General features: G+C 36.4%; 1 protein-coding gene across 1 annotated transcript in view; it reads right to left on the reverse strand.

Moving 5' to 3' along the window:
• Positions 1–1,150: 1,150 nt before the first annotated feature.
• TOMM70 (translocase of outer mitochondrial membrane 70) overlaps positions 1,151–26,898 on the reverse strand; it is a 34,419-nt gene continuing 8,671 nt past the window's right edge. The window contains exons 2-12 of the mRNA XM_040621154.1: positions 22,705–22,878; positions 20,288–20,414; positions 18,582–18,691; positions 15,485–15,633; positions 13,582–13,789; positions 11,175–11,309; positions 9,739–9,846; positions 8,775–8,891; positions 6,147–6,244; positions 5,460–5,582; positions 1,151–3,254 (exon numbers count right to left, since the gene is read on the reverse strand). Coding sequence (XP_040477088.1) covers positions 3,101–3,254; positions 5,460–5,582; positions 6,147–6,244; positions 8,775–8,891; positions 9,739–9,846; positions 11,175–11,309; positions 13,582–13,789; positions 15,485–15,633; positions 18,582–18,691; positions 20,288–20,414; positions 22,705–22,878 — 1,503 coding nt within the window. The 3' untranslated portion in view covers positions 1,151–3,100. The remainder of the gene's footprint in view (positions 3,255–5,459; positions 5,583–6,146; positions 6,245–8,774; positions 8,892–9,738; positions 9,847–11,174; positions 11,310–13,581; positions 13,790–15,484; positions 15,634–18,581; positions 18,692–20,287; positions 20,415–22,704; positions 22,879–26,898) is intronic.

The raw sequence follows: 26,898 nt of genomic DNA on the forward strand, positions 1-26,898 counted from the left end.
CTGCTACAGATTTAGTGACTTAAAACAACAGATTCTTATTGTCTTAGAGTACTGGAGATCAGAAGTCCGAAATCAGTTTCACTGGGCTGAAATCACTGTTGGCAGGGCCAAACTCCGCTCTAAGGCAGAATCTCTTTATTGCTTTCCGTTTCTGGTGGCTGCCAGAATTCCTTGGCTTGTGGCCACATCACTCCAATCTCTCCCGCTGATCACATTCTCTTCTATGATTTCTCTCTTACAAGCACACTTGGGATTACATTTGGGGCTTACTCAGATAATTCAGCATAATCTTCCTATGTCAAAATCATTAATTGAATCAAATCTGCAGAGTTCACTTTTGCCATGTAAATTAACATTCACAGGTTCCAGGGGTCAAGATGTGGATATCTTTCAGGGCACCATTATTATTCTATCACAGTGTGTTAAGGCTTGAAAATAGATCAAGTTCCATCACTTTATTCACAATTTTACAGAGGACTGAGGTTAGGATTAATTACTCCCCCCTTCTGTGTTATTTCCTCATAAAAACAGCAAAGAACTCAGTGCACCCAGGACAGTCGTAATTAACTATTAGTTTTAAACTCAAAAGTTTCCTGGTTTGGTTAAATTATATGCCCTCTTGTACGTACACAGCCTTAAGATGATGACAGTTAGCTGATATGTACTGGGACAGTTTAAACTACAATTTGATCTTCCAGAGGCCTGAAAGTCTATCTGAACTGTTTTAAAACCAAAGCTGCTGCTTGTTTTGGGATGTATTCCCTATTTATACCTCAATTAATAAAGGGTAGATAACTTCAGGCATCCCTTCTGAAAGACTACAGAGTGGTTGCAAACTGATTAAAACTCACTGGTGAAACCAGTTTGAAGATCACATCAGTCACAAAGCTCAGGTCTGGTTGGCAAAATTCTAGGCTGCCATGCAAGCACAGGTAAGGCAGTATAGGTAGGAATAAAGGAAACTGGCTCCGCTAGCTCCTCTTAGAGCTTTGTTTCACCAGTAAAAAGGACAAGTGTTCTCAGGGAACTCCACCATTCACACCAAAAACTTAGTTTGAAAAGTCCATAAGAGAATGATTATGCTTTTACTCTATACTATGATAAATGAATAAACTACCTATCTTTTTATTTAAAGAACAGATAGAAAAGCTTCAATGTAATATTTATTTGGTGAATTTACATGTGAGGTCATTTACAAAAGAAAAGATACAGACAGATGCAGCTTTCAGTGCAGTTTCAAATATTTTTCAGAACAAGCAATAGTCCATGAGGATTTGGAATGATAGTACTGAATGGCACATGCTTCAGTTTCCTTCGTGTGGTTTTTCTACCCAGCCCCAAAGGGTAGGAAGGGAGAACAGTAGAAGAAAATACCAGTGTTAATGTAAATACAGCCATGCAAATAAAAACTTTAAGTCAGAGGTTATTCAAAGATGTAGAACATTTCTGTATTCAGGGGTTATGATAGTTGGTACATAATTTAAGAACTAAAATGCAGAGTTCTCAAACTTTCCATTATCCAGACCATCTTAAATTATGTTAAACTGTCCCCACTAGAGACCTCCTCAATATTTTCTAAACTCTGACTTTGGAAGGGGTCATTTCTTACAGTTTCTAGGAAGACAGCATTTGTAGACAAAACCTTTTTGACTTCACTAGGATAAAGCACCCTCTTACAGAGGGGTACAATGCACCTTTACTCTCAAAAATGTAAACTCTAATTAGATTTCATTTCCTGAAGTGTAACTGAAGGCCTGCTTGCTCTTTTATTATACCCAGACTTAAATAAACCTCTCCCAAACCCAAGTATCTCAAAACAAGAGATACCTTAAGAACACAACCTCTCTCCCACCAGAAAAATCCAGCATATAAACAAAAGGATGGTCTATAAAAGTGACAATTGGAAAAATAAAACCCAAAGTGATTTTTAAGTAAAAAGGTAAAGTAAGGAAAAAAAATCTGTTAGTATTCCTAAGTAAAGACCTGGACATGCACAGTCAGGCCCTAGAGACCAAGGTTAGTTAGCTCAAAACTAAAAAGCCTTCCACATTTCCTCAGCACCTTTGAAAATACTGGTTTAATATTCTTTAAGCATATGTAGCCATAGTTAAAGCACTAAACTTACCACCTCAGGAAATACTATGCTTCTGGCTCCAAGATTTACATTCTTTTGGAACCTTTAATCAACATTTTCTTCACTACAAATTTTAAGCTAATTAAACACTCCCACACATCACACTTCATCTTTATACACACAACCAACCTGAATTTTCTTTCAAAAATACACTATTAAATAGTGTACCTTATATAGAAAATAGCCACGGGGAATTTACAAACCCATTCCTATTTCATCTTACCTCTTGCCTGGTTCACTCTCCTATTAATTTTCAGTCTTCCAGCATATATACCGGAGTATTTTGCTTCTGTGTGATTTACTGTATGAAAGCCAGCTGCTGTGGACTCTTAACAACAATGTACATTATCCACTGGAGTTGAATGGGGTCAAAAGGCTTAAGTTGCCACTGAATCTAACCTTCTGCAGAATCGGAGGCATTGTGCATGCTGACAGTGGTTTAAAGGGTCTGTTTTGCTGCCTTCAAAACAAAATCCCCATTTGTTTTGTTACAAAACAAAACTAAAAGGGATTAATTGAATCCAAAAGAAACCTATTTTACAGCACTTACTATGTTCATTTAAAAACCAACATGCTGTAAAATACTTATATTGCACGCATACACACACACACACACACACAAAATCATCCAGAACATAACCCCCCAACATCCAAAAAAAAAAAGTCAAATCAACAAATCAAAGTTTTTATTTGCATGGCCGATTATCATCTGTACTCTCTGCAACTTTAATATCCCTTTAACAGGTTCTAAGCTTTTGTTGCACAAGGAATAAAAGCTGCAACACTGCAAACTTCCTTCAGCAGCCACTCCCACAACACCTAAACATGAAACATGTAACGAATGACAACAGCACAAACAGAAATACTAAGTTCCACCATTCAGCACAGTTCATGACAGTGTCTTTAGGGTTCAGTTGAAAAGGGAGTAAACTTCTAAAAAGAGGGTCGTTCTCCTTTCCCCCTATTTTATAACGTTGGTGGTTTTAATCCGTATTTCTTTGCAACTTCTGTCTGGGCATGGGCAGCATCACAGAGCGAGTACAGATGAGCCATCTCCATTTCCGATTTGGCCAGGTTAATAGCTTTGTTGAACATGTCAATGGCTTTCTCCATGTTTCCTCTAAAAGAACAATTTTAAATGTTTCACATACAACAAGCATTTCACAGAATACAATGAAGTTTCTGACCACCCAGTTTTAGGATTCTAAAAAAATGCTTCTGTATAAGAAACAAAATAGTGCCTAGCACATAGAAAGCACTCAATGAATATTAGCTACTATTATAAATACTGTGTACTTACATTATACCTTTCATAGTCTTTGTTTTCAGATAAGAACAGTGAGACTAGAGAAATTAAATGACTTATTTAAAATTAGAATCCGGTCTGGTTCCTAAATTCTGTGTTTCTGTACTACACCGTAAGACTCCTTTAGAAAGCAGTCACATAACCTCAGAGAACATTAATGGTATTCAGGGGCTTTACCTTCACATCCATGTGAACTCTTCTTTCCCCTCATCTCTTACCACCATACTCCGCCCCATGCACCTCCACTCCAGTTACACAGGTTCCCTGGAGGCCCCTGGCTCTCCTACCTATACATAATGCTCAAATGATTTATGGCATCTCTGCCTGACTCTAATCAAATCCTCACTGTTCTAAGGCCCAGTTCAAATACAATATCCTCATGAAAAACATACTGTCATTCTGTGCAAGTCAGATGAATGTATATTCATATTCTTACTACATCCTTAATAAACACTTCTCCGTTCCCAAAACCTAGTACAATGCCTGGTAATTAGTATCTGTTTTTTCAGTAAATGGATGAATATGCTTGGTCAAAAAAAATGTAATTTGCCTCTTACTAAAGTCTAGATGTGGTTAGGCTTTACATACTTGCCAAGAACCGAGAGCTGTTTTAAGTTGTCTTACCCACGTATATATGCATACATGCTTGAAATCTTAGAACATTTATAAAGTCCCTACTAAACTGCATATAAAGGACCTCTGGGGTAACTACTTAACTTCCTACCACAATATATGGCTACATGAAAGGCTTGTTTTTTAAAAAATAACTTTAAGAGTTCATGTTTGGTTATTAGGTAGATTGGCTAAATCCTAGGATAATGAGCAATTTCATACATTCATTTACTTTTATTTCTTTCTTTATTTGTAAGGTAGGATTTAGAATGGATTCCTAAAACTATAACACACCACGAAAACCCATCAAGTGCGTATCAGGGGTTCTTAACCCAGGCTCTACAAATAACCTTATAGCTTTCCTCAAAAAAGATTACGAACCAGTATCCCATCCTATCTTAGTGCAAGAATATCCACATTAACAAACTGGCAACTAAGAAATAATATTTACATGAACCGTCACAAATTTCATCAGCCTATATATATTCCGCTCACTGTGGAGCAAAGAGAGGACGTAGGAGGGGCCGAATGACAGGGAGTTAAAACAATCCCTAGTGATTCCTAACAAGATCAGTTAATTTGGCATCAGTGAAATACAGAGGCTAATATCCTATTCCTACTACTGGATCATCATGTAACCTTGTTAACCAGTTTGGACATCAGTTTCTACCCTCTTCGGTTAAACTGAAGATCACATAATCCCTACCTTTATAAGGACTGGGGTAAAGATCATTTGAAATAAAATTTGGAAAACCACCCAAGGTTCAGTACCTGGCCTAGAGTAGACACTCAAATGGACAGCAATGCCAGTACTAAGACGGTATACGACACTAAATTCTATGGTATAAACAGTTGTCACCTGTTAATGGTGACTCCCAAGTGCAACTCTGGATAAATATTTTCACAAAACAAGAAGTTATGAGCAGTTAAGAGTTACAAAAAGTCTCTAGCTCCGTGATTTTTAAGAAAACTCATGGGCTCAGGGATGATGTTTCAACGTGTCCAGTTGCTTGGCTGGTTGCTTATTTGTAGCAGGATCTGGATCTTCCTGCATTCTGGCAGGAATCCTTACGCTGCACTACCCTACCTAAGCACACTACAGGCATTTTTCCCCTCCAATAGAAATAATATAGGTGAACAGAGCAAAGAACACACAAGAGGTATTAGAGAAAGATCAAATTTTCCTAATACATATGCTTTTAAACAAAACATTTTAAGTGTAACTTTTAAAGGAAGAAAATGAAACAAGGCAAATCAAAGTTGTATAGTTTTGAGAGAAGCTTCCTTCCAAAGGCATGACATATTAAGAATTTAATGGATATTGACAATAACATATTTGTAATGAGAAGAATGAGAAGATAAATATCTATGGAACTGCCTTAAATTTTCTTAGACTATAGAAGTTACCTTTGCACTTCAATAGTTCCCATGGTTTCATATGCAAAATCACATTTATTGTCAATTTCAATAGCCTTGCTGATCAGTTCCAAACCTCTATCCAGATCTTGCTTCCACTGAAGCTGAAGTAAACTGCAAATGCAACAAGGCAGTCAGATGTAGCTATGGCGTAGTATCAATAGCAATATAAGCACACGACTCAATTTCTACCCTCAATGAATTTACAGGGAAAAACAATCTAAAATAGTATATAATCATTAATTTTTTCCCTCAATTTTATATTGGTTTTATAGTCCAAATTCCTTATTATGAAAAAAGTGTCCAAAGGTCTAGGCTCTGTTACTAACTTACCTTGCAAAGCTGACTTTTTTACTTTGTATAAAGTTTTTTAAATGATAAGTACATAAGGACTGGAAAAACTTATTTTCATACAGGTAACATCTGACAGGACTTTCAGTACTGAAATCTTTATAGAGTGTAAATAGTATATTTACCAACTGCTGTATAAGAATGAAACATACAAATTTAAAAATTAACAGTGGAGCATCTACAGCATTAAGAAATTTGTCAGTTAACTTACCGATACTCTTTACCACAGTCCCCCCGCCTTCCTTTCTTAATGACCAGAGAAATCCATCTTATTACACGCAAGATATAGTTTCTTACAGAAACAAAGAGAACGACAAATATACATACCCTTTATGAACATATGTTGTGGCATTATCTGGTTCCAAATCAATACATTTATCATACATATCATCAGCTTTCCCGAACTGTTGTTGATCTGTTAATGCCTATGTGAGGAGAAACTTCAGTTATATTAAGGTAACTGTCAACCTAAGCAATTAAAAGTATATTGTTTACTAATTAAAATTTACTTATCCATTCATTACTAAGTTAAATGTTATACCTTAATTTTTTATTGTTGTAAATATGAAATCTTAATTGTTCTTTCTTTTTGTCAGATGGTTACATGAAATAGCAGATGATCTGGTACAGTGTAGACCAGAGAAAGTCCTGCTCTTGGTGCTAGTTCTAATATCAGTTTTGCACAGGTGTACTCATGTCACTCATAATTTATCATAATATATCATAAGGGACTTATTTTAAAGACAATACTCTTTGGAAGAATAAATTCAGTTATGTGTTATCAGTCATTCCTTAAAAATGTTGATTAAAAAAAAAAAAGCAGCTACAGTCAACTATTTTAGGGCAAATCCCATGGCAGAAATGGAACGCTTGGTTATATGGATACCAAATCATGCTGAACCTAACTTTGAGACTTAGCCAGCATCTAAGCTCAAGCTTGAGAGTTAAAAAATATTACACTGTATCTACGTGTGTATATAAAGTAATATATATTATTTCATGAAGTAAAAATCAAAAGACGGGTCAAAGGATAGAAATTTTAGACTAGTAATGTTAGCTGATAAGAAGACAGTGCAAGTAAGCCACAGCTATTCTGAAGGGAGCACAGTGACAGGAAAAAATGCAATCAGAAAAGCTCTCAAGAGGTTGTACCTAGTATTAAAAACCCCTCTGAATTTCATTTCAGTGATGAGGTTAGTGCTGTCACTTTCTGGTTTGTTTCTAATCAAACATAAGGCATAAACCCAAGTGTACTTACTCAATAAAAATGTCCTACAATTATAATGTGTTTGTCCTATTTTAATTTTGATACATTCTATAAAATTTTATATCATACATTTTAAATCGTGTGTAGTCAGCAGTGTTTCATTTTTTTATTATCACCATCCTGTCTAGAAATTTTAAAACAAATAGATAATTTCAAACGCAATTTTAAGAATTTCTGGGTTGTACGTCATACCCTAGAATCTCAATTCTTAACAATGCAGTGATATTAGGACTTTTTTTTTTTTTTTTTTTTTAGAGATTTTACTTTTTATTTTAGAGAGAGAAAGCATGAGCAGGGAGAGGGGCAGAGAGAATCTCTAGACTCCACGCTGAGTGTACAGCCCAACACAGGCCCAAGTCTCATGACTGGAGCCAAAATCAAGAGTCAGATGCTCAACTGACTGAGCCACCCAGGTGCCCTGATATTATGACTTCTAAAGAACAGATCCAACATAAGTCAATCTTATCATAATCCCTCTCAAAAAAAAGTTATAACCTGTGGTACTTATATAACTTGACTAAAGAATGCATGGAAGAAATTAAAAACAAAACAACCTTCAGAAAAGGTTTGGAGGTAGGAGTCTACCACAGATGGTCATTTTTAAATGTTTCTATTTCTGTGATGTTTGGGGTAGGAAGAAAATATTTCTTTGGAATAAAAAAGAATAAGAGAAGATATTATATAGCATACTGAGATATCTGGTTTATGAATATACCAAAAGCAACTTTCAACTTAAAGACTAAGAGAGAAAACAGTCATTCTGAGATCATTTACTTACAGAAAAAAGTCTTAACTGTGGCTGTAAGAAGCTAACCATTTTCATTTATTGGAGGACTTAAAATTAATAAATTTTCAAAGACTTCAGACTACAATTAAAAAGTGAAAATAATTCAAGTGTACATTCTACTTTCCATACCTTCAATCCTAAAGCAAGGAAAGGTTCAGGATTTGGCAAACCACAGAGAAATTAAAATGAACTGTTACAGCCTACCTAACCACTTAAAAGGACAGTGATCTAAATAGGAAGAAAAACCTTTCCATGACATTCTTCCCACCAATTGCACAGAGTAAATTTTCCTAAGGTAATTAACTAACTTTTTTGCAAATCCAATCCAAATGAACAATTAAGGGAAATGCTTGACTTAAGCTTCCCCACGTTGAGTTTAGGGCCAGGGCTTTCAAACTATCAACACAGGAGTCACTCCTAAGGTGACTGAAGACCATTCTGGAAGCCAGGAGAATCATAACAGAACAAAGCCATTCGTGTTCACAGAAGCTGCAACCAGGGAAGCACTGTTTCTAATTTCCATACTGAAATTCAGCATACGAATGCAGTTCTTCAAAAGGACTGGAAACTGGGGGCCCTGGCTGGCTGATTCAGTGGAACATGCAACTCTTGATCTTGGGGTTTTGAGTCTGAGCCCCATGTTGGGTGTAGAGATGATTACTTCAAAATGGAATCTTTAAGGGGCGCCTGGATGGCTCAGATGGCTAAGCGTCCACTCTTGACTTTGGCTCAGGTCATGATCTCAGGGTTGTGAGATCAAGCCCTGCATGGGCTCTTCTGAGCATAGAGCCTGCTTGAGATTCTCTCTCTCCCCCTCTCCCTCTGTTCTTCTCCCACCTCTAAAAAATAAAATTAAAAAAAAAAAAATGCCGACTGAAAAAATATGAAAAATCACATTTACCTGAGCATATAGTGCATAGCCTTCAGCACACCTTGGAAATTTCTTTATGACCTCTTCAAAACCTTTCATAGCTGCTTGGATTTGTGAAGAATTGTTTCCCGTATATGCCTGGCGATACTGTTTTAAAAAAATCAAAACAGGCCTGTCAAATCAAGAACTCAAAAACTCATGGAATTTAACATATTACAAAAGTCACACAAAATCACATGAATATTTCCAGAAAAGCAGGTGATTTGCTAACCTAATCTGCTGCATCTAAAAGGGTTCCAAGGAAATATCTCCGGAGCAGGGATCCATAGGCTATGTACCACTATGACTTCATTGCCATTATACAATTGCAAGATGTTCAATAATCTAGAAGAAGGCATACTAACTTGTAAGAAGTTAACTTTACATATAAATGGGGGAGTTTTAAATCTAATTTATTACCACTTTACCAAAGTTACTATTAAAGCTTCACCTACCAACATTTTTCATCCATAATATAAATGTGCTTATGACCAATTTCTTTAAAAAGTCTTTTAGGACTCAGGCTATAGGGTTAATTGGAAGTACCTCATTTCACTAAAAATGAACTTTTGTCTGATTTTCAGCTTTGTGTTTCTGAATATTAATAAGGTGAGATGAGAGAGCAGTTATGTGATACGACGGAAGAGTATTTCCTCAAAATGCTTTTGTTTTTTTGTGTAGCTTATGGCAGAAAGGCAGGAAGAACAGTGCTGTTTAGGGGAGCATGAAATCAGGGACAAACATCGAGATGAACTCAAATAAAACATCCAGAGGTACACAGGAACAATACCTCAATTAGCAAGTACACTCTATTTCCCTAAACACATTTCTCCCTTGTAGTCATCCTTTGGGGGAAAAAGAGATGATGGTTTTGTAGACAATGAGATACTTATTTTTGTTAACAATGGGAAATAAAAATGATGTTTAGGAAAACACAAAATAAAGTAGAACCTACCAATGCAAAACATTTCTGAGCTTGTGCCAGAGCTGACTCAGGTCTTAATCTAATACATTCATCAAAATCTGCCACTGCTTCTTCAACTTGATCAAGCAGTATTTTCAGCTAAGAAAACAAACACACACATATATACACAATTCAAAATAACAGGTGCACCAGTTGAGTACAAATGTCTCTTATCACAATTTAGCATCATGCTATGCATGTAGTAGTTATTCAATATAGAAATCCTTTCTAAGTGAACTAGAAAATCCTATCATTTAAAGGAATGATTCTAAAAACTATTAACCGATTTTTTCTAAAGCACCATTACAAGACAAACTTCTCGGGTCCCCTCCCTCCTCGGGAGCTTTATACAATCACTTTGCTATCGTTTAATAAACTCTGCTTTGCTGCCCACAAAAACAAAAACAAAAAAAAACCCAACCAACCAACCAAAAAAAAGCACCATTAGAAACCCACCATTTTTGTACTGCAGTTTTGGTCACTCTTACGAAATCTGTTCTAGAAAACTGAATATCTCTGTACTTTAAAATTTCAAAGCGGATCAGACACCAGTAATTATTTTTTTTTTTTAAGATTTATTTATTTATTTGAGAGAGAGAGGGAGCATGAGTAGGGGGAGGGGCAGAGGGAGAAGCAAACTCCCTGCTCAGCAGGGAGCCCCATATGGGACTCGATCCGAGGACCCTGGGATCATGACCTACGCCAAAGGCAGCTGCTTAACTGGCTGAGCCACCCAGGCGTCCCAGTAATTACCTAAATGTCAAGAATTTTAAGAGGTTATCTCACACTTCTTAATAGCCTCCAGATAGAAATATTAGGTAAAATTCTCCATTAGAAAGAACTTCTGCTTTTCTGTTATTATATCAATAGCCTGTACATTCCACCCTAATGCATATCACGAAGCTATCCATGTTAAACAGGTAATAAAGCCGTGTGTTCCCCAGAAGAGGCTGAAACTGGGAATGGTTTTCATCACTACATATCTTTACCAAAAATCAAGTATGCATATTATAAAACTCCATTCAGAAGAGTTTTTTTGGTACTATCTGGATAGTCTAGGACAAAATTTCCTTACAGCAAGAAGCCCACAGAAATCACCCTGTTGATTCTAGCATTAACTCAAAATGTTCAATAAATGTTTCAATGTCATTGAAAACCTAGGAGCCAGAAACACCTGAAAACCAAACTTGAACCGGCAGGCCAACATTTGTAGCCTTCTTTCTTTCTTTCTTTTTTTATAAGCAAATACCAAAATTCAAAGGACAAATATTTAAGATGGGACTAATAAATGCCAACCCAAACTATAAAACTATACCTTGTTCACAGCTATCAGAAGTGGCACAAGGAAACTTGTGACAACATTCTCAAAAATGGTGTAAAATTCCTCAATCCAAAGGTCAGAACTCTGGATAAGAAAATAAATTTACCTGTCCTCGGTGGTGATAAACATCTGCATTCTGAGGATCAATGTCAGCAGCCATGTTAAAATCCTGAGTGGACAGCAAAGGCTGCTGCTGTTGCATGTGCATGCTGCCTCTCTTGATGAGAGCATTTGCTCGGAGCTACATAACCAAAATAAGAAAAGGGTTGTCATTACCAGAATTTAGTTTTTTAACAATAACAGCTTTACTGAAGTCTAATTTACACACCAAAGCTCATCCTTTAAAAGTGTACAAGTCATTTTTAATATATTCACAGAGCTGTGCAACCATCACGAGTAATTCCAAACATTTCCATCACCTTCAAAAGAAACCTCATACACATTAGCAGTCATTCCCCATTTCCTTCCTAATCCTCAGTCCCTGGAAACCATCAATCTACTTTCTATTTCTACAGATTTGTATGTTCTGAACATTTCACATAAATGGAACTGTACATTATGTGGCCTTTTTGTATCTAGCTTCCTTCACGTAACGTCAGGTGTTCAAGGTTCATCTACGTTATAGCATGTGTCAATACTTATTCTTCTCTATGGCTGAATAATATTCTATTGTACAGATATACCACAATTTATCTGTTCATCAGCTGATGAACATCTAAGCTGCTTCCACTTTTTGGCTATTATGAATAATACTGCTATGAACATTCGTATAAGTTTTTGTGTTGATATATATATATATTCAGTTCTCTTGGGTATCTACTTTAGAGGGGAACTGCTGTGTCATATGGTAACTCAATAATTACTTAACTTTTTGAGGAACTCCCAAACTAATTTCCAAAGGGACTTTAACATTTTACATTTCTACCAGCAATATGTGAGAGTTCCAATTTCTCCATATCCTCACCAATACTTTTAATTGTCCATTTTTATGATTATAGCCATCTTGGTGGGCATAAAGTGGTCACTGTGGTTTTGGTTTTCACTTCCCTATAGCTAATGATGCAGAACATCTTTTCATATTCTTATTGGCCATTTGTATATATTCTCTGGAGAAAGTCTATTCAGATCTTTGACCTATTTTTAAATTGGGTTCTATTGTTGAGTTCTGTATATATTCTAGATAAAAGCACCTTATCGGATACATGATTATGAATATCTTCTCCCATTCTGTGGAGTGTGTTTTCTCTTTCTTGATGGTCCTTTTAATTACAAACGTTTTTAGTTTTGATGATTTTCGTATTGTTGCCATATCTAAGGAATCATTGCCTAATCCAAGGTAAGATTTCCTCCTATGTTTTCTTCCAAGAGTTTTATAGTTTGAAATCTTACATTTAGGCTTCTCATCCATTTTGAGCTAATTTTTGTACAGGGCACATGACAGTCATCATTATTACTTGCCATTAAAACAAAAAGTCATGGTCATGAAAGCAAGAAATAGGTTTCTTCTGCAAAAAAATTTTTTGAGGCATTAAGTACATGTAAATTTTCTTTCAATGAAACAAATAAGAATGCCCCCACAATTATAACAAAAACAGGAACATATTTGTAATCAGTAGGAAATAAAATTAAAAATCATATTAGTAGGGTATCCTCAATTTGAACACCTCATTTTGAAAGGAACTTTTAACAAATACTTAGTTGTAATGCCTTTTGTTTACAAGAGGTGAAGACAGTTTATTAACAAATACTTAGGCCTTGAAAACAACTTTTATATTCCACAAAATACATGAATAATTCATTTGGAGGTGAAAAAAGCCAGAATTCACTTAAATCAGTCAGGAAACAAGCCACAGAGATGTTAACAAACTAGTAAGGAATTTAGTTAATTGGTAGATAAGCTCTGTCTTGTTAAAACACTGGGAAGGCTCATATAATTCAACAGATCCCCCTAAATATTAATTATGAAAATAGTTATGAACACATAAAAAGCTGTTCCAACCACACAACTATAGAACTTTTGGTGTATTTTAGTATATCTCTGTATCGTATTTTCAGAACCTGTTTTTTAATTCATGTTTACAAAATGTTTCAGATTATTAAATGTGTTTATTTTATTAAATGCATTTTATAATCTTGTACTACCTATTGCATGTTATTTACAGTACTATCTACAGCACTGCTGTATCACCCTTACCCCTATCTAAATATAGTCTAATACAGCAGGCAGTAGCTATAAAAGGAAGCTGAAGTTACCAGATGCCATAGAAAAAAGAAAAAAATTCCTTTTCTGGCTAAAGATAAATATCACTGATATTTACGTTTCAGTTTCACTGCACCAAATCATCATTAGGTGTAATTGCTTCCAAAATAAAAACAGCCTTTTGGAGAATGGCAACCACAATGTGAAAAATTTGGCAAAACCCGTAAAAGCCCCATTTTAAAATTCTTTTCTCTCTCTCCCTCACACACACACACACACACACACACACACACACACACACTTTAAAAGGTACCTTCACATTAGCTTCTTTCAAACTGATGACCTTATCTAAATCTGGTTTGGCCGCATTGGCATTGCCAATGAGCAGGTAGAAGGTGGCTCGTAGTAATAATGCTTCTGCCATGTATTTGCCTTGGGCATCTATTTCTTTTGAGCATTCACTTATTATTTTATCATAGTTTTCTTCTTCCATATACTGTTTGGCCCTTAAATATCCAGAACTGAAAATAAAAATGAACATTCAGAGATTATTAAGAAAGGATCAAATGCTGAAACTTGCCACACTTAGTATTACTAGAGTTACTAGAGTTAAGCAACTGTCCATTTCTTAACATTCCAGTGTAGGACTGAATGGGGCAGTGGTGAGAGGGGTAAGAGATTAGGATTTCTGATGTGGACTGCGACTCTTCTCGATGTCTTGGAAAGTTTAAAAAAAGGTTAACAGCAGAGTCAACAGCAGAAACAGGGTTACCGCCCAGGCTTCAGCATTTATGTACGTTAAAGGATGAGCTAATGACTGATGGATCTGCAACGTGGACAAAGATCTGGTCTTATTCACCTTCAGACATATGCATACTGATGTCACTCAACAGTTATTTTATGACCAACAGAAAGAAAAGAGAAGTAAGATATCATTAAGTAGGGTCACAGAAACCAAGGGAAGACACATGACCCAATCTGTGCTTGGTAAAGAACACTCTATGTTGTGGAAAATTCACTGTAAAAGAGCAGGACTGGAGGCAGAAAATTATCTGAAGGGCTCTCATCCAGAAGTTGTGTTGTTTCACCTAAATAAATAGACCTAGAATGAATAGGTGGAAATATCGAAGAAGCAAATTTAAAGGAAGATTCTTCTATTAAGTAGGATGTTAAAAAAAAAACACATACACACACCCTTTCCTATGTTTAAAATACAGTGGCCACAACATCATTATTCTTCTAAGATGGTAACTTTTATTGAGGATGCTTGTAAAAGGGATTTTTTTTTACCTGAAAAGGAAATTTATACTAGCTAACCTCTAAGGGGTCTTACAAATACGAGGCTCCAATAGTTAGAGTACATTTTCTCATTTCATTTGTTACATAACCTGAGTAGAGAAAACTGGCCAGTAACTTAAGCTACATCAGTCAAATTCTTACAAACTCTTTTATATTTATCCTATAATTACATCCTAATATTCCCTGCATTTTAACTTCATTGTAGTTTTTCTAACAAGGATTATTCCCTAACATGAAGAGGAAATTATTGGCATTATCTTAAACATTTACTTCTCAACTACAATTTTCTGAAAAGACTGTGTATTAACTAACTAAAATTTGAATATCTTGGTACAAGTATGCATAGTATCTTCCCTTAAAAGGTAGCCAACAATGGTTGAAAATTAGGAGATACAAATCAAAAGCAATGTCTCCTCAAACTTTCCAGTATGCTACAGATGCAAAACTATGCTTTGTTACAGAAACAATACTCCCTTTTTTCCAAAACTCATTAAAAAATGTCATGTTGGTAGTAATATTGTACCTTCTCCTAGAAAGGAGAGCTGCCTTTAACACCAAAACACAATACTGATAAATACAAATGGATCAGCAGACTAGGTGACTTATACACTCCATCACATTGCTTGACCTCCAGTTGTAAACACAGCGTCTTGTACTTTGGTTTCAATTCTCTACAGGAGCAAACACAAGAAGCCCAAAACACAGAAAAAACTCTAAAGAAAGTCACTCTTCAGGGCACTCCTAAGCACCTCATAGTTTATAAACTTCCCTGCGCGAAAACACTTGGATGTTGAGCTACATGGTTAATTTTCAAGTTAGTGCCCCTTTTCCAAGACAGTCAACCACTTGACTCACTGGGAATCCTCTTGAGAATATCGTGTAGGACTATGTAGATAGACTATGCTTGCTATACTTACTTTTCTTTTACTTCTGAAGCCTCCCCTTCTTTGTCTTTGTCTTCATCAGACTTCTCTCCTTTAAGCATGGGCTGAGAAATTATATCATCCGTGAAAGAACTGAAGTAAGATTTGATGAACTGTGGAGATGGCATCAGAGGTTCACGATTCTGAAATTTAATCATGTTTAAATATATCAAAATGAGAAAACATTGACCAAAGAAGCAGGTACATTTGTGTAACACTGAGAATGACTCCTGTAAAAACTGGAATCTCGTTCTCAAATAACTGAAGAATATTAGGCTCCAAACCACAGGACAAGAGACAGTGGAAAAGGTAAAGTTACTCACCCCAGCTGTTCAAAGCAGGTTTTAAATGATGCCTCCCTGGGTCATGAGATCGAGCCCCACGTCGGGCTCTGAGCTGAGCATGGAGCCCGCTTAAGACTCTTCTCACTCCGCCCCTCCCCTGAGACACACACACACACACACACACACACACACACACACACGTGCACTTGAGTTCTCTCAAACAAACAAATAAATATTAAATGACACTTCCCTTCTCCAAAGATGTAAAACATCAAGAACTCCTAGGACTACACACTTAAAGTTAAAAAGGTGAAATGTGGAACACAGGAGGCAAATAACTGCTGAGTTAAAAATTACCTCCTACTGCACCTGGCTGGCTCAGTCAGTAGAGTGTGCAACTCTTGGTCTTGGGGTTTTAAGTTCAAGTCCCACACTGGGTAGACAGACTGCTTAAAAATCAAATCTTAAAAATAAAAATGTAATAAAAAAATAAAAATTATCTCCCTCTGGTCTCTGTCCTAGAAGATCAGCATCTTAACTAATCATTCAAGACCACATCTTACACAGGTGCTGTAATGTTAAGTCCATTTACTGTGGGCTTTCATCTGTCCTCTAGTTGTATCGCATCTGAAGATCCCCATTACAGTAAGTGCCATTGAAAGTCTGAAGGAAATCACATTTCTTATTTAAATTACCACTTTTTGGCATGGCAACCTGATTCATAATTATAGAAGTATTTTAGTTCTCCTTTTAGTCTGATTAGGGTAAAGTTTTAGAGACGGTAAAGGGAATAACATGGCCATAAGGCTCTTAACATATATTTTGGATCCTTTAGCTTAAAAATTCAACCCAAAGATTTTTAAATTGAAATATGATATTTTAGATTGTATGCACAACAAATACCATTTCTGTTATTTTGGTGGATTTAATGTCTTTGTATTTGAAGAAGGAAAAAAAAGGGAATTTGGCTTTATAAGTAAATGACCTAATCTAGGATAGATGAGATTGGGAAAGAAAAACAACAGGAAATCTAAGGGAAAAATCCCTATTTTTGTGGAAGAGATACAATGTCTTAATTTGGGATTATACAAGTTAATATTTTAAATCAAATGGTCACCCATCAAGTGAAAAGTATGCTTAACTTCGGTATTTCACTAAAGACTCATGTGCATAGGAATGTACATTGGTAATTATTTGCCACTTTAAATAGCAGTTACTGACGGCTGAGTAAACCATTAATGTCTTTTAGTTTACTATTTCAGCTTGGAAAAGGGACCTCCCAGGCTTCCACAGAGAATTACAAATTTAAAATGAAAACAATGTAAGTAATGCACTTAAGTATCAAGGGAACAAGACACAAGTTCTAGCTCTGCCACTTACTAGCCATGTGAACCTTGTACATGTCATTTTCAGTTTTCTTATCTCTGAAATGGCAGTAAAAATATTTGCTTTATTTATCTTACAGGGTTGTTGTAAAAATAAAAACAATAATGTGAAACGTATTTTGTTATTCTGTGCCACAAAGGTGGCATACAAACAGATTAGAAAATGTAAGTGAAGGGGGACCTGGCTGGCTCAGTTGGCAGTGTGCGCGACTCTTGATCTTGGGGTTGTGAGTTCGAGCCCCATGCTGGGTGTAGAGATTACTTAAATAAATAAAAACTTAAGAAAAGAAAGAAAATATAAGTGGGAACTGATTTGGAACCTATGTAAATGTAGGTTATCTTATATTTTCTTACTACCCTGAAGTCCACCCAGCATAAATACTCAGCAATAACATTATATACACAAGGAAACTAGGCTCCTTCGAGGTTGTGAGACTTTTACATGGTACTTACAGTGTTTTGAGGAACCCCTGTTCTAGGAAATGATCAAGGGAAAAAAGCGTTCCAGAGTTTAAAGAGACTGAGAACAACTACAGCTACATTCCTCTCGGAGATTCACAATATATCCTAGCACATGAAAGTCCTGCAGTGAAGAAACCCATTTTAACTGTTTAACTCAGTGAATATTCATAAGTGCAAAATTAAAAAAACACACAGCTTATTAAAATCAATTTAAGAGAAAAGTTATTCTTAAAGATAAAGGAACAATTGCCTCAATATTACTGAAGTTTAGCAGAAAATCTCCAGTGATATTTAGTAATGCCTGTGGTAGTCTCATGGTACTCTACTGATATCCCTCCATGATGCTTCACCATATCATGCCTTTTACACTTATTAATGGTCTCTCTCACTAATAATTCTGTAAGGGCAAGGACCATATCTAACCACCCTTCTAAAATTGCTTTGTTCAATAATGTCTCTTGAATTAAGATCAAGAGACTGCCTAAAACCAGTGCCAATTTATATATTAAATACACCTTTAAAAACTTTAATGATATAGACAGGAGTTGGCAAATTTTTCCTGTAAAAGACCAAATAATGTTTAGGCTTTGCAGTGCCACAACCACTCCACTCTGCTGTTTTAGCTTAAAAGCAGCCACAAACGATGTGTGAGTGCTGTGTTCCAGTAAAAGATTATTTATACAATCAGGTGGCCGACTGGCTGTGGCCCACAGGCCTTGTTCGGTGACCCCTAATATAGATGAAGTCTTTCAGTGTCCATCCTCCAGATACAATATTGGATATAGCCTACATTCTTATTTTGAAAAGATAAGCTACAAAAGCCCAAGATTACAGAAAAAGAAATACAATGCAGATCTAATTTCAGCTGTTGCCATTACTATCACATCCAAGTTTAAGCAGTGTAAATTAAAAATGACCCTTCGTAATGTATATTCCCTCTACTGACCAACTCAGACTTACCTTGTATTTTTCTTTGGCTTTCTCTTTTCCAAGAAGTTTAAGAACTTTATCAGCTAACAGCATGCTTTGTTGATTTTGGAACCCTTCTAGTATACACACAGCAGTGACATCTAGAAATGATGGAAAAAATAGAAGTATAAAATTATTGCATAGATCATCAGCAGCATCAGATGGGCACAATGTTACCACACAAAGCCATACCAAATCGACAGCCTGGTGTAGCTATCAATTTCATTTCCAGTAAATTGATTCTGTTCAACAATTTAGCTTTATATACTCTATAACCAAACTCAAAGCTCAGAAATTCATTCCACTTCTCTGGTTATTCACTTTCCTCACCTGTGAAATCCAAGGGACTATACTGCATGGTTTGTGATGTTCCTCACCACTCTCACATTCTACATAGTAAATAAACAAGGAATCCAGGAAGATTCTCTTCTGTCCAGTACCTAAAGGCCAAATCAGTGAAATGTGGCTCTCTCATGGCTGATTCTTTTTATAGGCCTCAGAATTATTCCTTGTGTCCAAAGCCATCTGGCCACAGAGTTCTCAATTAAATCTGCTGCAAAATACCATTTTCATCTGGTTATGCCACAGCTCAAGATAAAGTGGTTTCAAATTTAAAAGATCAGTGGTTCCTTAAACTCTCAACCTTTCAGAACACTCAAACACTGGCTGTTCCCACTCTTTCTGAATTCAGTTTCTCAAAATTTCAAATCCTCAAACAAGTCAATCTGCTGTTATGTTCCCCTGACAACCTGGCTAAAACCAGTGTTAATGTCTTTTTCCCATCCCATTCCTCCTATCTAAAATCCACTTATCCTCCTTTCTACCAATTATTAACTATTAGTAACTTGGACGGCTGGCTGAAAACTCAGAATTCTCTTTTCCAAACCAACTGTCCTTCTACCCACCAGCAAAGTATACGACACCACAAACCCTCAAATTTTTCTAAAACGTTCTCTAAACCACCCTCACTTGGAAATCCAGACCTTAAAAATAAAATGGCTTTTTCCTTTTAAATAATGTTATTTAAAAAAATTATGGCAAAATCTGGTTATTGATGCTTTTAAAGCAGATTTAGCCTGTAGAAATCACATTTTGGTTTAGCTCCATGTCACCTACAAAAATGTACTTTAAAAGCCAGTGGCCTATATATTCTAATTGAAGTTCTGGAAGCAAATATGGCCAATTAGAGGCCGCAGAATATTTATAGTATTTACGGAGAATGGCAAATTCACTTGATGCTTTGTACCAACTACATAATTTCCAATCGGGTATAAAATCACGTTTGAAAATACCAGAGCAAAAACCAAATGTTAATGATTCATCTCAAAATTATTTCATATTTATATAGGATAATCACTGAAAATATGCAGAATCTTAGCAGCACTATCACTGACTAAAACCTATTTTCTGATTTCTTATTTATGGAATTACACTGAGGCTCATTAATTGCCAAGTTAAAAATGTATGGGATGTAAACTTCAAATGTTAATACTAATGTAATTCCATAACTGAGAATAGAGACAACACTCCAGTGTCAACAATCTCAATTTAAACTAGAAAACAAACTCTCAGTTGGGGAAGAAACTAACTTTTAAATACAAATGATTTCTCTACTCACAAGCTGAGTTTCATATAAATTTACCAATGACTACAAAGCCTTTAGTAATTTTCATATGTAAACACAAAAATACCCTCACCTTCTAAACATTCCTTCTTATTGTCTAGCTTCTCGTGGGCTTTTGCACGTCTAAAGAGAGCTTTCACATATTTGGGATTAAGTTCAACAGCCTTTGTACAATCTTGTGCCACCTCTTTCCATTTTTGCTGTAATTAAAAGTATTAAAAAAAGTCACACTAAAGGAAGCACTGTTCAAGAGAAATCAGTTTTGGAAACTTAACAGGCTGAGTATTAAGAGTCCCACAACACACAAAAATATTCCCAATACATAAAAAGTGTTAATATCCACAATATATTGTAACAGCTCATATAAATACCTGTAATAAGAAAAGCAACCTGATTTTCAAGAACAGGCAAAAGACCTACTTAGGCCATCTTTCTACCACCAAATCTACAAACCTACCTGCATCTCTGTGCTCATATCATCTCCTTCCCTGCTGTTAAAAGTGAGGAAGTGCCCCTCTTCATCAGAGGCCACCCCTCCACTTGTGATCTGGATCCACACTGTCCCCACTTCAAGGACTTCACTCTGTTAACTATTTCTCCTCTGCATCAAACTACATCTCTACTGAAGCATTCCCATGAGCATAAAAACACTCACTCTAGTATTTTCTATCTTTCAAAAATCCCCATTCCCTGCAGCTACTACCCCATTTCTTAGCTCTTTATTGCCAAACCTCCAAAGAACAGCCACTCTACTTGACTTCTGCCTACCTCAACGTGTGCTCCTTCTCAATTTCCTTTGCTAAATTCTCCCCCCTCCACCTGAGTTCTACAAGTGGAACCCTCACGGCCTCATCTCTTCTCTCTCTAGGTGATTACATCCATTGTCCTGGCATTACATAAAATCTAAAATTAGGCGGCTCTCGGATTTGAATCTTTAGCCCAAACCACTTCCTTAAAATAAAGACATTTCTTAATTCAACTTCTACTTAGCTGTCTCACTCCTTCCCCATTCTANNNCGTTATTAACATTCCTGCTTTTCTTTACTGGTCACATCCAATACAACAGCAAGGTGTTGTTCTCAGCTTTCTTTCATGTTTCACCTAGACTACTACAACAGCACCCTTATGTGGTCTCCTTGTCTCCACGCCTTCCTCCCTATATTCTTGACAGAACACTGAAAGCAAGTTTAGAGGATGTTCCTGCTCTACTTAATATCCTTAAATATTTTCCACTAGACCCAGAATCAAATCCAATCTCCCTACCTATGCAATATGCAAGGCTTTGTCTCATCTGCCCTCTACTACTTCTCCAGTTGCATATCTCTATACTCTAGGATCCTTTATAATTCTTTAATCACACCAAACTCTTTCCTGCCTCAGAGCAATTACACATATGGTTTCCTCTATTTGTAACACTGTCTTCTCTGTTTTATGTACCAACCCCACCCCCAGTCATTCCTCTATTACAGATCAGGTTAATTCTTTAAAACATTTATGAAAATGTCATTTACTAGTTTGTTGTTTAGCTATCCTTGAGCTCTATGCATAACTGTTTGCTTTTATAAACCCAACTCGTACCACAGTAACCTTCCATATAGGAGACAGTCCATAAAATTTGGTTGAACAATAAATGGCGAGAATAAAATTGCCCAATAACAACAGAAAAGGATGGTCAACTTTAGTAACATCTTAAAAAGTGCAAATTAAAACAATGAGAGACAGCATTTTTCTCCTACCAGAATGGCAAATATTATTAAGACTGATGATATAAGTCAGTGACAATGATAGCAAACAAGCATGTTCATATTATTATTGTTGAGCATAGGTATTGATGCTGTTTCTTTATATTTTCATTTCTAGAATTTTATTCTTGAATTTTATCCTCCCAAAAGTATACAAAAAAATACTTACGAAAATATTTACTCAAACACTGAATGCAATAGGTAAAATAGGAAACAATCCAAATGTTCATCAATAAGAAGATGTTCCCAGTATGCAACTATACAACAGCTACTATATACAGCATTTCAGGAAGAATGACAAATCTTCATGTGCTAAGAAAAACTGCACAAGATATAGTGGCAACTGAAAGAATATGTTACAACAATAAATAAAATAAAATAAAATAAAATAAAATAAAATAAAATAAAATAAAATAGGTCTCCCCCCAACCCCACATATGGAGAAAAAAAGTTGAAATAATAGCCTCAAACTGTTGAGAAGGATGGGGTCACCAGAAACTGTAGCTTCCTGTATTATCTAATTTTATAAAATCTGATATAAATATAACTTTGGGTTATATTTGTAACCAGCAAAACTAAAATCTGTTCTTAAAAAAGTTATGTAATTAAAGGATATGAAAACAAAAACCCTGTAATTTCAAAACAATTGTAAATGTTCAGAAAATTTATTAGATTTGGGTAGTATTAACTGAAACACTATACAAATAAAGAAAACAAAAAGAAGAAAAAAACCACCTAAGATACATACCAACTGTTCAAAGGCAGCAGCTCTGTTTTGATAAAACGTGGAAAGGTCAGCGTTCTTCTCTATAGGGCACAAACTGATCGCCTCAGTATAGCACTGAATAGCTTGTTCATATTTTCCTGCTTTAAAATATTTGTTGCCTTTGTTCTTGGCTGCTTGGGCTCTATCAAGAGAGTTCTAAAATGAAAGGAAATAACACTTACCAATACTCAGGAATAGATTCAGATCAGTGATTAAACAGTGATAAACTACATGAACAGACACTTCTCCAAAGAAGACACAGAAATGGCTAACAGGGGGCGCCTGGGTGGCACAGCGGTTAAGCGTCTGCCTCCGGCTCAGGGCGTGATCCCGGCGTTACGGGATCGAGCCCCACGTCAGGCTCCTCCGCTATGAGCCTGCTTCTTCCTCTCCCACTCCCCCTTCTTGTGTTCCCTCTCTCGCTGGCTGTCTCTATCTCTGTCAAATAAATAAATAAAATCTTTAAAAAAAAAAAAAAGAAAAGAAATGGCTAACAGACACATGAAAAAATGTTCATCATTAGCCATCAGGGAAATTCAAATCAAAACCACACTGAGATACCACCTTACACCAGTTAGAATGGCTAAAATTAACAAGGCAGGAAACAACAAATGTTGGAGAGGATGTGGAGAAAGGGGAACCCTCTTACACTGGTGGTGGGAATGCAAGCTGGTGCAGCCACTTGGGAAAACAGTGTGGAGGTTCCTCAAGAAGTTAAAAATAGAGCTACCCTATGACCCAGCAACTGCACTACTGGGTATTTACCCCAAAGATACAGATGTTGTGAAAAGAAGGGGCACATGCACCCCAATGTTCATAGCAGCAATGTCCACAATAGTAAACTGTGGAAGGAGCCGAGATGCCCTTCAACAGATGAATGGATAGAGAAGATGTGGTCCATATATACAATGGAATATTTCTCAGCCATCAGAAAGGATGAATACCCACCATTTGCATCGACATGGATGGAACAGGAGGGGATTATGCTAAGTGAAATAAATCAAGCAGAGAAAGACAATTATCACATGGTTTCACTCATATGTGGAACATAAGGACTAGCACGGAGGACATTAGGGGAAGGAAGGGAAAACTGAAGGGGGGCGGGAATTGAGGGGGAGATGAACCATGAGAGACTATGGACTCTGGGAAATAATCTGAGCGTTTCAGAGGGGAGGACGTTGAGGGATGGGTTAGCCCAGTGATGGGTATTAAGGAGGGCACGTACCGCAATGAACATTAGGTGTTACACACAAGCAATGAATCATGGAACACTACATCAAAACCTAATGAAGTACTGTATGGTGGCTAACATAATAAAAATAAATAAATAAATAAATGAAAATAAACGGTGAAAAACTGACAGAAGAAAAATGGGGAGGCAGAGTGGCTGTTTACAGTGTAAGTCACTTCATATAAATATCTTCATGGGATAAAGAGTCAGTAGTAGGATTGTTAAGCCAAAGGTTACTTATTTTTTTCATATTACAAGTTTTTATTTTATTTAAAATTTTAGGTAGTTAACATACAGTGCAATTACTTTTTGGAGTAGAATTCAGTGATTCACCAATTACAAGTGCCTTTCTTAATACTCATGACCCATTTAGCCCATCATCCCCCCAACATCCCTCCATCAACCCTCAGTTTGTTCTCTATTGTTAAGAGTCTCTTATGGCTTGTTTCCCTCTCCTTTTTTTCTTTTTCCTCTTCCCATTTGTTCATCTGTATTCTTAAATTCCACAAGGTTTATGTATTTTTAATTTCAAAAAAATTGCTGTAGTACTTTAAATGTAAAGATCCACTTTCCTGTCATTCCTGCCAGCAAGAGTTGTGACAGCTAATTTTTGCCAGTCTAATGGGTTCTCCATCAGGAGTGATTTTACTGGTTAGGACACATTTCACAATGTCTGGAGACATTTCTGATTGTCACAACCAAAGCCGCAGGAGGTAGGGGTGATTAGCTGCTATTGTTACCTGGTGGGTACCAGGGATGCTGGTAAACATTCTGCAATGCACAGCACAGCCCCCCAGCACAAAGAATTATCAGATCCAAAATGTCAACAGTGCCAAGTTCATTGAAAAATCATGATATAAAGTAATATTCCAATATTATTTTGATTTTCATTTTACTCATTATTAATAAATCTGAAAATCTTTTCATGTTTATTGACCATGTGGCTTTCTTATTCTGAAAACCATTTTATTCATGTGTGCTGCTATTTTTCTTTTAGGCTGTTTGACAACAGTGTAGAACAGATACTAGAAACACTTTGCCATCTTCATTATAATTGTTACTCCAAATCTGTTGTTTGTTCATCAATAAATTTTTTGTACTCCCATCTTTGTCTCAGAATTTTTCTGGGGGACCCAACTTACATTCTTCATGTGTACAATACAGAAGAGTTGGTAGTTACCACCCACTGAGGATAGCTGTGAATACTTCAGTCAACATTTGGGAAGCATTCTGGAGACAATTCCAGTTATCCAGGTTCTAACTACTAAATCGAAGAGCTTTGTGGCACGTCTTTACCCAAAACTTTGTTTGTCAGCACCATCCAACTTTAACAAATATGTGACTATGAAAGAATGAATCTATAGATCTTCAACAAGTAAGCACTGTTGAAAAAAGCAAAAGCAGCTGCCCTTATAAATAACTTAACTGTGAAAGCCAAGTTGCTTAGGGCCCAGGGCATCTCACTCACAAAGAGAAAATGAAACAGCAACCCTTTTTTGTATCTGCTCTTTCTTCCCTTACTCTTGCTTCATTTTTCTTTGAGGCTTCCCCCGCATTTACCTTTCACTCCCCTTCTCCTTTAGCCTGAGTACAACTATAGTTATTTTTTAAAAGTATAGTGTGCAAAGATATTAGAAACTGCATTTATCTAAGTTCAGATATATTAATACATTTTTTTAAGTAGGCTCCACACCCAACATGGGGCTTGAACTCATGACTCCTGAGATCAAGAGCCACATGCTCTACTGACTGAGCCAGCCAGGCACCCCCTAAGTTCAGAATATTAAACACTTAGTTTAAGCCAGCTGGTGTCAATAAGGAATATAGTTTAAAACCAGGATGTAGGAGGATGAAAAGAACCAAATAAACCATAAATAAAAGATGAATATAAAATCTTCCATTTGTCAAAAGCCTTATCATCTTCCAAAAACTCTGACAGTGAAAATCCTTGGCACAAAACATCCATAATAGACAACCTGGAATCTCTTATGTGGCCATGGACTACAGGAGGGCAACTATCAAGTTGATTGCTGGAAAACTGCATTTGAAGCAACTTCAACAGTCCTCCCACTCCACTGAGAGAAACAGAAGTCAGACTGGAGTAGGGCTCTGTCATCCACAAGGAGCGAGGATCCTCTACACCCAAAAGACAAGTGACAGGCATACCTGGGCAGTCTTCTAAGGGACCACATTGCCGAGTACTGCTAACATTAGAGAGATAGTATTTGAGAAAAGCAGGATAAACCAAGCAAACAGAAACTTGAACATCAGAGGAGTAAGAGGCTATCATAGTCATTTAAAAAAACAGGCTGCTTTTGGGGTGCATGGGTGGCTCAGTCAGTTAAGTGTCGGACTCTTGATTTCAGCTCAGGTCATGATCTCAGGGTAGTGAGACCGAGCCCTGTGTCAGGCTCTGTGCTGGGTGTGGAGCCTGCTTAAGATTCTCTTTCTCCCTCTCCCTCTAAAAATTAAAAAAAGAGGCTGCTTTTACAGAGCACCAATTAGACATCGTGAAAATCAAAAAGGATTATTACAGTCAACTCAATAGATGGTCTGGGACTGCATATTAGAATGGGCATAACTGAGAAACAAATTAACAAGTAGAAGGTAGAGCCAAGGATATCTGCCAGAATGCAGTGAAAACAGAGGATCGGGAGGTGAAAAGTTTGGAGGAAAAGTTAAACGACATGGAGTATAAATCCAGATGTTCCAACATCTATCTATCTGGAGTTTAGAAAGAGAGGCACAGAAAGGTGTGTTTAAGGAATTATTAGAAAAATTTCTGGAGCTGAAATGACACATTTTCAGACACATCACAGTGAAATCTCCCAACAAAAATCCTGAAAGTTTTTAGGTTGAAAAAATAGGATGTCCACAAAGGAAAAAGAACCAAACTGGTGTTAGAATGTCACAAACATGAGGTACTAAAAAAAAACAATGAAGTA

The sequence above is a fragment of the Ursus maritimus genome, unplaced genomic scaffold (assembly GCF_017311325.1).
Source record: "Ursus maritimus isolate PB19 unplaced genomic scaffold, ASM1731132v1 scaffold_4, whole genome shotgun sequence".
NCBI classification, from domain to species: domain Eukaryota; kingdom Metazoa; phylum Chordata; class Mammalia; order Carnivora; family Ursidae; genus Ursus; species Ursus maritimus.